Here is a 9928-nt window from a genome sequence, read left to right as displayed (position 1 = left end):
TGAAACTATTGCTTGTGGCTAAACCTCTTACTCTAGAATAATTGTTTGAGATCACAGATATGTCTACTGTGAGTTTATTTGCAAGTTATTGACATTCTGCATCATATTTTCACACCAATTACACTGCACCTGCCTATTTTAGCTAGAGAGAGAGAGAGAGAGAGAGAGAGAGAGAGAGAGAGAGAGAGAGAGAGAGAGAGAGAGAGAGAGAGAGAGAGAGAGAGAGAGAGAGAGAGAGAGAGAGAGAGAGAGAGAGAGAGAGAGAGAGAGAGAGAGAGAGCACACCCACGAGAGGTTTATTTGAAGCCAGGGTTCCATGCTCCTGAGGGTGTGGCTGTAGGGAGGCGGGGTCTGCGGAGGAGGCGGAGCGAGAGCAGGAAGAAGCCCAGACTGAACACGCCAAGAATGACCACACCTGACAGCAGAGCACTGGTCACTGGGTTCAACGGGAGGGAGTGGCCACTCGATGCAACTGGATTACCACACACAAACACACAAAGAGTAAGTATGGGCAGACACAAACACTCACTCATATAGGCTAAAACCACAGTTAATGGTTAAGAAACACAAGAGGGAAGTGAAACTTGTGCGTTAACCATTACTATCATCATTTCCACGGTAAATCCAATGGTGTCATATTTTCTTTTGAAGGTAGTGAATGTATAAAGAATGTAAATATGTAGCACAGAAACATTCTCCTTTGACATCATAAAGTTTATAGATTAAATAAATGTATCACTTGTCAAGGCATTGCACAAGCAGTGACAAAGTGAGAGAGCTTACCGAGTTGTGAGTTATTCATTGGAGTTTCATCTGTAAAGAAACAAAATCAATCATTGATGCTTTCAGAGTTTCAACATTATTGAGGAACACAACCATGCATTTTAATACAAATGTACTGAATAACCATTGAGTATACTGTCAAATCCCACCTAATTTTATTCTCACATAACCCTCCAGTAGATTTCAAGACTATACAATATATAATCGAAAGGGATTATCATGTATGGGCTACATCACATCATACAGTTTTAATACTCACTCTACAACTATATCATGGATATCAAAATAATCTAATTGAATTCAGACAAAACTATAGGTTAGTTGAAGTGGTTATGGATGAAGAGGTATCCTGCGTACCAATCCTGGTGATGATGGGTCCAGCAGTGATGATGGCATCCCCAGACGACGGCCTAGACTCCAGGCTATCCTCTACATCCCTCCTACGTCGATGGCCACAGATCTTCCAATATTATATGAATATAAAATCACATACATATACTCCTTTATATGAAACTGTATTCAATAGGGAATAGTGAATAGTGCTTAGGTATTAATGGACTATGTGAAGCTTCATATTGATCAGAAGTCAAGAAATATGGTACATGTTTTCTGATATTTGCAGAGCATTGAAGTTCCCCCTACTGACTGTACTGATGTTGAACACACCATTTGGTAAGATGTCAAATGTTCTTACCGGCATGAGCAGAACACAGTCATCTACCCGACACAGCTTGGTGACACAGTGCAGAAACACAGTGGACATCTTCTGGTGTCTGTGTTTGACAAAACGGAACACTTCGAAGGCAAAACGACCCATCTGACTCTTCCCATTCTCAAAAACAGTTGTCTGTGGGTCTTTATGGCAGCTGTTTGGAAAGAGCATCGCATGTGCACAAGCATGCACACAAGCACGAACACACACAAAAATGCACTGAAACGTCTAGACCTGTTTTAACTGCTCAATGAGAAAAATGTCCTATCATTCACCATGAGAACCCATTGTAAGGGGCTCTATGATAAGTGGTTGAGGGTGAATGGGTAATGGGACACTTTTGTCATTTATCTTGGCATCGTTTGAGAAAAAGCGTGATTACCCAAAGAAAAGGTCGTAGCGCAGTTCATCATTGGGATTCCCTGAGGGAGTGGTGTAACAGTAGTCCATCAAGATATTCCATCTAGAGAGAGACAAAACAGTACGGGGCTGATACAGGATAGAGATATAACCACACAACACAACAGGATAGATCAGACATTTTTAGCACCACCACTGGCGCCTTCACACAGTCATAGAGGACAGCTGAATGGCAATGAACCAAAGTTTATAGAACTGGTATGGGGCATAGAGGATAGGTCTTAAATGATAGCGTATGTGTATGACATACTGTGTAGCATAGTGCAGTTGTACTTGACTACTATATCAATTCTATGCCATCCAGGTTATGTGGGAGAAGGTTACAGCGATTCAATTTTTTTTTGAACAGCACTTATAATGTCATAATCATAGGCTTCTGTTCACATCATGTGGGAAATCTCAGATCATATCCCCATCTATATTGTGAATAGTAGAAACTAGAACCAAAAATATAACTTTTCATATCTGAAGATCTCCTTATCTCTTACCGTTTGTCCAGGTTTGTGGCTTTCACTGCAGAAAACACTCGGGTTTTCAAAGCCAGTCCGGCCATTGGGATAGAGAGTTGTTGGTTGTAGGTTGAGTCCTGCACAAAAAGGAGTTTGGCCGTGAATCAAAAAGTTGCCTATTTTTATGCTACTGTATGTCTATTCCTACCTAATAAAACTGTCTCATCATTTGTTTAGTATTTTCAGCATGTTCTAGTTATTATTTGACATTGAATTCCCACTATGAGGGCCCTGTTATGAAGTCCGTGTGTGCTCTAAAAAACACTGATGTTGTGTACTCACATTGTAAAGGATCATACTCAATGTGCTCACAAAGGTACCATTGCTGTCCTTCACTGATATTGCAGCAGATGACCTAGAAAAGGTTCAAATTGATTAGTAGAGTTTAGTACAGTTTTTTTTTGTATTTTATTAGGATCCCCATTAGTTTTTGTGAAAGCAGCAGCTACTCTTCCTGAGGTCCACGCAAAACAAGAAACATGCCATAATGCAGAACATTAATAGACAAGAACAGCTCAAGGACAGAACTACATCAATTTAAAAAAGGCACAAAAGACACAAACTATTCGAGGTCAATATGAAATTGCTGACTGCCTTCAAATGTCAAATTTATCTTTCAAATGTCAAATTCATCTGTCAAAAATACTGAAATATCTCTACTTATTCAATACTTAAATTGTATTCAAAATAAGCCCTTCAGGTGTTTATTGCAGGCACCTACGATGCCAGCTGTGAGTTGTTGACCAGGTATTCCAGGGGGTAGCTGCAGCTGAATTTGTACAGCAGGCCGGGCAGATAGCTGATGATGGATGGCGGGTCTGGAGTGTCGATGTACCCTGAGATATTACCAATCTGCACCAGCGACATGTTCCCGTAGGCATTAGCCCCGTAGGCTGTTGTCACCTGAGGACAGGGACACTGTCTCTAAATACACAATCTAGTACAACGCCCACCTTAGCCTCAAGCAAGACGTGCTCCCAAAATATATAACACATTCGATTCTGGTGGTCATACTAATACAAACCTGTGTAAGTATAAAACATAACAGTAGGTGTGTGTGTGTTCGTCCATCTGTGTGTGTATTCCTTACCACCAGGCTATTGCCGCAGGCCTCCAGTGTGCTGAGGCTGATGCTGAACAGTACTGCCGTGGGGAACGTGTTGTTATTGATGAAGCCCCGGCAGTGGGTATCGCCATGGCGACCATTGAGCGCAAGGTCTGCAACGGTGTAGCCGGAGAACAGCACCGGGCAGAAGTTAATCTTCAGGGTCATGGTCTGAACCCCGCAGTACACGCTGATGTCGCGCTCCGCTAAAGAGAGTGAGAGTAAGAGAGAGAGAGAGAGAGAGAGAGAGAGAGAGAGAGAGAGAGAGAGAGAGAGAGAGAGAGAGAGAGAGAGAGAGAGAGAGAGAGAGAGAGAGAGAGAGAGAGAGAGAGAGAGAGAGAGAATGAGAGAGAGAGAGAGACAAAGAGACAAAGAGAAAATAGACAACGGGATAAAAGGGTAAACTGCAATTCTAACAACTTATTCTCAGAGCTAAGAATAAGTTAAAATGATTTGAGAGAATTTACATGGAGATTAAATGACTGTCATGCTCACCGGGAAACCTACTGTGGTAGTTGGCATCACAGTTGTATCCATTAAACTGTGCCAAGACTGAAGTGGTCCTACCCATCAGCAGGAGGATCAAACATATCCGCTCCATCTTAACACCTAGAGAGCGAGGTTCACACATTTCCATCCTTCAGAATGTTAACAATGTATAACCTCCAAAATATCTAGGGTGTTGCATGAATGTCTGCAACTGTGCTGTACTCAAATGATTTAAAAGCCTTTTCAAATCCCCTAATGTCCTCCAACACCTCTCATTTAGACCTCCTCTTACCATAAACCATCTTTCCCTGGTCCCCTTACTGCCCCTCTTTCCAAAATTCAATATCCCAGCCCCTTTACTCTAATCCCCTAAATACTCTAACAAATCTCCTCTTTCCAAGACCCCCCAACCCCTTTTAATCCGGTTCCCTTCTTTTTCTGATCCCTTTGCCCGGGGCCCGAGCCTATCTTACCCTGGTCTGTGTAGTTGGTAGCTCACCGGTGCTCCATGTGGTATCGGCTGCAGCAGAAAAACGAATGGACAGGCCAGCTCTCACCACAAAATATGTGTGCCAACGTGCGTGCGTGAGCGCATATGTGTGTGCCCACACAGAGATAGAGAGAAATGGGGACTCATTATGGAAACACTTCAATAAAAAGTGCTTCCCAGCAGAACATGGGAAACTCCATCAGAGGTGAATGGCCTGGACAAATCTTTTCACGGTGCTCGAAACCTGAGCGGACTTGCAGGGTTCCCACTCATCTCCCCTTGGTCTGATCTCCGTCTGTCATCCCACACAAACGGCCACCTCAGCAGGGGGCCAGGCCTGGGAATTAAGCTGTCATCAGGTGCTGAGAAGAGCGGGCCGTGGCCTGCATTCACATGGACATAAAAGTCAACTCACGTCTGGTTTGCATAGTCTAATGCAGGGCTGTGTGTAGGTCATTGTGATGCACAGGGTATCACTTAGGGTAAAGTTAATTCCGTGATTTAAACTGAAGAGTTTATGGTGTAATTTGGACCTATTTAGACTTGAAAGTTTTGTTTTGAAGGTTTACATGAACTTATATTACTTTTGATTTATAAAACTTTAAGCTGCAAAGCTCTAAATTTACTTTAGTCATTGGTAGCACTGGTGCTCCAAACTTTAAAAAGTTAGGAGCACACCAAACAGTATTTAGGAGCACCAGAAAAGTGATTGATTAGATATGGACTACATAAGCCCATCTCCTTTCAAGGAGCCTCTTTCCTTTCTTCCAGTGCCATCTTAAAACATACAGGTTAAGTTACATGACTGAACATGGTAACATGACTGAACAAGGTTTTTTTATTTTCAAACAAACACTTAGCGACCCATAAGTAGTTTAAAACGGTATGCAACATGGTATATGAATGTATAATGACAACAATTAAAAAATCTATCTCAGGTAATATGAGTTATACATTTTGAACGGTTTGTTCTAGAGATTAGATGTTTTCTAAATGGTAAACGTGGGGTGGAACCATGACGGTCACAAATACTACTCTTGGTACAGCAAAGCATCATCAGACAAGGCTTGGCGGTGTGTTAATGGTTCTCAAGTGCAAAAGGAAGTGAATTGCAGACCGCCGCTACCTCGCTCCAAGATCCAACCAAGGTGCATAAATTGTGTAGCAAACAGAATCAATTAGAAAATTAAGGAGGCTTTTATACAGTATATTTAAAAGTGTCCTCTGTTAATGGACCAATCACAATGAGAATACAAAACAAAACATTATGTTATTGGTCACATTTTTAAAACTGATTTACTAATCACATCATGTTTTTTGTTTTCCCATTGTGATTGGCCCCTGAACCCATTTGAAAAATATAACAGGCTCCTTCAGCATTTCATCTGTAAAACTAAAGCAATTAAGCAAAGGTTGCATATATAATGATGACCAAAGTTTTCCTTTATAACCTACTGAAGCACTTTTATCAACTTCCACTCTCTTCTGAATATTTCAGAATTTCCTCATCTCTCACAGGTGAGGTGAAGTTATGAAATGGCTATTTCTTAATTGGATTTGCTCAACTCCTGTGTCCTCTCTCCTACGTCCTGCCTCGCCTCCTTTTGAAAAAGGTCAAAGGTAATCGAAGAGAGGCAGCAAGGAAAAGGAAAGGAGCGAGAGTTGCACCCCTTCTGAAAAAACCTACACTCGATCCCTCCGATGTCAACAACTACAGACCAGTATCCCTTCTTTCCTTTCTCTCCAAAACTCTTGAACGTGCCGTCCTTGGTCAGCTCTCCCGCTATCTCTCTCAGAATGACCTTCTTGATCCAAATCAGTCAGGTTTCAAGACTAGTCATTCAACTGAGACTGCTCTTCTCTGTATCACGGAGGCGCTCCGCACCGCTAAAGCTAACTCTCTCTCCTCTGCTCTCATCCTTCTAGACCTATCGGCTGCCTTCGATACTGTGAACCATCAGATCCTCCTCTCCACCCTCTCCGAGTTGGGCATCTCCGGCGCGGCCCACGCTTGGATTGCGTCCTACCTGACAGGTCGCTCCTACCAGGTGGCGTGGCGAGAATCTGTCTCCTCACCACGCGCTCTCACCACTGGTGTCCCCCAGGGCTCTGTTCTAGGCCCTCTCCTATTCTCGCTATACACCAAGTCACTTGGCTCTGTCATAACCTCACATGGTCTCTCCTATCATTGCTATGCAGACGACACACAATTAATCTTCTCCTTTCCCCCTTCTGATGACCAGGTGGCGAATCGCATCTCTGCATGTCTGGCAGACATATCAGTGTGGATGACGGATCACCACCTCAAGCTGAACTTCGGCAAGACGGAGCTGCTCTTCCTCCCAGGGAAGGACTGCCCGTTCCATGATCTCGCCATCACGGTTGACAACTCCATTGTGTCCTCCTCCCAGAGCGCTAAGAACCTTGGCGTGATCCTGGACAACACCCTGTCGTTCTCAACTAACATCAAGGTGGTGGCCCGTTCCTGTAGGTTCATGCTCTACAACATCCGCAGAGTACGACCCTGCCTCACACAGGAAGCGGCGCAGGTCCTAATCCAGGCACTTGTCATCTCCCGTCTGGATTACTGCAACTCGCTGTTGGCTGGGCTCCCTGCCTGTGCCATTAAACCCCTACAACTCATCCAGAACGCCGCAGCCCGTCTAGTGTTCAACCTTCCCAAGTTCTCTCACGTCACCCCGCTCCTCCGCTCTCTCCACTGGCTTCCAGTTGAAGCTCGCATCCGCTACAAGACCATGGTGCTTGCCTACGGAGCTGTGAGGGGAACGGCACCTCAGTACCTCCAGGCTCTGATCAGGCCCTACACCCAAATAAGGGCACTGCGTTCATCCACCTCTGGCCTGCTCGCCTCCCTACCACTGAGGAAGTACAGTTCCCGCTCAGCCCAGTCAAAATTGTTCGCTGCTCTGGCTCCCCAATGGTGGAACAAACTCCCTCACGACGCCAGGACAGCGGAGTCAATCACCACCTTCCGGAGACACCTGAAACCCCACCTCTTTAAGGAATACCTAGGATAGGATAAAGTAATCCTTCTCACCCCCCTTAAAATATTTAGATGCACTATTGTAAAGTGGTTGTTCCACTGGATGTCATAAGGTGAATGAACCAATTTGTAAGTCGCTCTGGATAAGAGCGTCTGCTAAATGATTTAAATGTAAATGTAATGAAAGTAGATGAAAATGTACTTGTATGAAGTGAGACTCTTCTCTCCACTTGTGCATCATCAAGCAAATTACATTTACAGGGGTGGAATCCCAAAATAAATGTGTAAAGTGGTAAAACAAATGTTGCTAATTGTGCAAGATGTTTTATAAGTAAAAGGTTAAGTAGCGTATAGTTTTTAAATGTTTACATGCTTTTGTCCTTTGAGAAAACAACAACTGCTTCAAAGAGGGTGTGGCAGATACACTATATATATGGACACCGATTGAAATTAGTGCATTCGGCTATTTCAGCCAGACCATTGCTGACAGGTGTAAAAAAAGAATCGAGCACACAGCCATGCAATCTCCATAGAAAAACATTGGCAGTAGAATAGCCTTACTGAATAGGATGCCACATTTTCAACAAGTCAGTTTGCAGAATCTATGCCATGCTAGAGCTGCCTCGGTCAACTGTAAGTGCTGTTATTGTGAAGTGGAAATGCCTAGGAGCAACAACGGCTCAGCCGTGAAGTGGTAGGCCGCACAAGCTCACAGAATGGGACCTGAAGCGTGTAGGGTGTAAAACTCATCTGTCCTTAGTTGCAACACTCACTACTGAGTTCGAAACTGCCTCTGGAAGCAACATGAGCACATGTCGGGAGCTTCGTCGGGAGCTTCATGAAATGGGTTTCCATGGTTGAGTAGCCCCACATAAGCCTAAGTATAACGACTCAGGATATGACCCAGATATCCAGCAACATACCACTCTGCATCCCAAACTTACACTCTCCTCAACTACTTGACCACTTATCTGTTTCCAGGTCACGGTGGAAAGGGCAAGGAGGCGAGAGGACAGACTTTTGCCCAAATGAAAAAAAGCCAACGTATCGACTTTGCTTGTGATGCATGCCACTCAAATAATAAAATAAAATGTAACAAGATTCCGAGTGCACAGGACACTTAATGATGTTTAAGCAGACCACCATAGTTCCTGTGCTCAAGAACACTAAGGTAACCTGTCTAATCGACTACCAACCCGTAGCACTCACGTCTGTAACTATGAAGTGCTTTGAAAGGCTGGTCATGGCTCACATCAACACCATCATCCCAGAAACCCTAGACCCACTCCAATTTGCATACCGCCCAAACAGATCCACAGATGATTCAATCTCCATTGCACTCCACACTGCTCGTTCCCAACTGGACAAAAGGAACACCTATGTGAGAATGCTATTCATTGACTACAGCTCAGTGTTCACCACCATAGTGCCCTCAAATCTCATCAATAAGCTAAGGTCCCTGGGACTAAACACCTTCCTCTGCAACTGGAGCCTGGACTTACTGACGGGCCGTCCCCAGGTGGTAAGGGTAGGTAACAACACATCTACCATGCTGATCCTCAACACAGGGGTCACTCAGGGTTACGTGCTCAGTCCCTTCCTGTACTCCCTGTTCACTCATGACTGCACGGCCAAGCACGACTCCAACACCATCATTACATTTGCTGATGACACAACAGTGGTAGGCCTGATCACCGACAACGATGAGACAGCATATAGGGAGGAGGTCAGAGACCTGGCCGTGTGGTGCCAGGACAACAACCTCTCCCTCAACGTGATCAAGACAAAGGAGATGATTGTGGACTACAGGAAAAAGAGGACTGATCATGCCCCCATTCTCATCGATGGGGCTGCAGTGGAGCAGGTTGAGAGCTTCAAGTTCCTTGGTGTCCACATCACCAACAAACTAACATGGTTGAAGCACACTAAGACAGTCGTGAAGAGGGAATGAAAAAACCTATTCCCCCTCAGGAGACTGAAAAGATTTGGCATGGGTCCTCAGATTCTCAAAAGGTCCTACAGCTGCACCATCGAGAGCATCCTGACTGGTTGCATTACTGTCTGGTATGGCAACTGCTCGGCCTCCGACCACAAAGCACTACAGAGGATAGTGCAACGGCCCAGTACATCACTGGCGCCAAGATCCTGCCATCCAGGATCTCTGTACCAGGCGGTGTCAGAGGAAGGCCCTAAAAATGGTCAAAGACTCCAGCCACCCTAGTCATAGACTGTTCTCTCTGCTACCGCACAGCAAGCGGTACCAGAGCACCAAGTCTAGGTCCAAGAGGCTTCTAAACAGCTTCTACCCCCAAGCCATAAGACTCCTGAACATTTAGTCAAATGGCTACCCAGACTATTTGTAGTGCCCTCCTTCACCCCCTCTGACCCCATCTTTACACCACTGCTACTCTCTTTT

At 44.6% G+C, this 9928-nt stretch overlaps 1 protein-coding gene across 1 annotated transcript; it reads right to left on the bottom strand.

Annotated features, from left to right (window-relative positions):
- Positions 1-229: 229 nt before the first annotated feature.
- Positions 230-4320, bottom strand: LOC124004932 (zona pellucida-like domain-containing protein 1). The gene is made up of 11 exons (XM_046313739.1): positions 4311-4320; positions 4037-4138; positions 3515-3735; positions 3146-3327; positions 2707-2779; positions 2404-2501; positions 1878-1958; positions 1478-1649; positions 1141-1243; positions 784-813; positions 230-472 (listed from the first exon to the last, which is right to left on the bottom strand). Exons 1-11 carry the CDS (start codon positions 4318-4320, stop codon positions 297-299), a joined length of 1248 nt encoding a protein of 415 aa, XP_046169695.1. The 3' UTR covers positions 230-296.
- Positions 4321-9928: the final 5608 nt, after the last annotated feature.

Source organism: Oncorhynchus gorbuscha, linkage group LG19, assembly GCF_021184085.1.
Source record: "Oncorhynchus gorbuscha isolate QuinsamMale2020 ecotype Even-year linkage group LG19, OgorEven_v1.0, whole genome shotgun sequence".
Taxonomy (NCBI): domain Eukaryota; kingdom Metazoa; phylum Chordata; class Actinopteri; order Salmoniformes; family Salmonidae; genus Oncorhynchus; species Oncorhynchus gorbuscha.
Note: the sequence above shows the minus strand (reverse complement) of the source record. Positions and strands in the feature narration are given on the sequence as shown.

What these genes read in the sequence shown, in the direction of transcription:
- LOC124004932 (XM_046313739.1), bottom strand. An exon ending in AACAACTCACAGCTGGCATC is followed by an intron (nt 2,780 to 3,145) that starts GTAGGTGCCTGC and finishes AACCTTTTCTAG; the next exon opens with GTCATCTGCTGCAATATCAG. An exon ending in AATGAATAACTCACAACTCG is followed by an intron (nt 473 to 783) that starts GTAAGCTCTCTC and finishes GTGGTAATCCAG; the next exon opens with TTGCATCGAGTGGCCACTCC.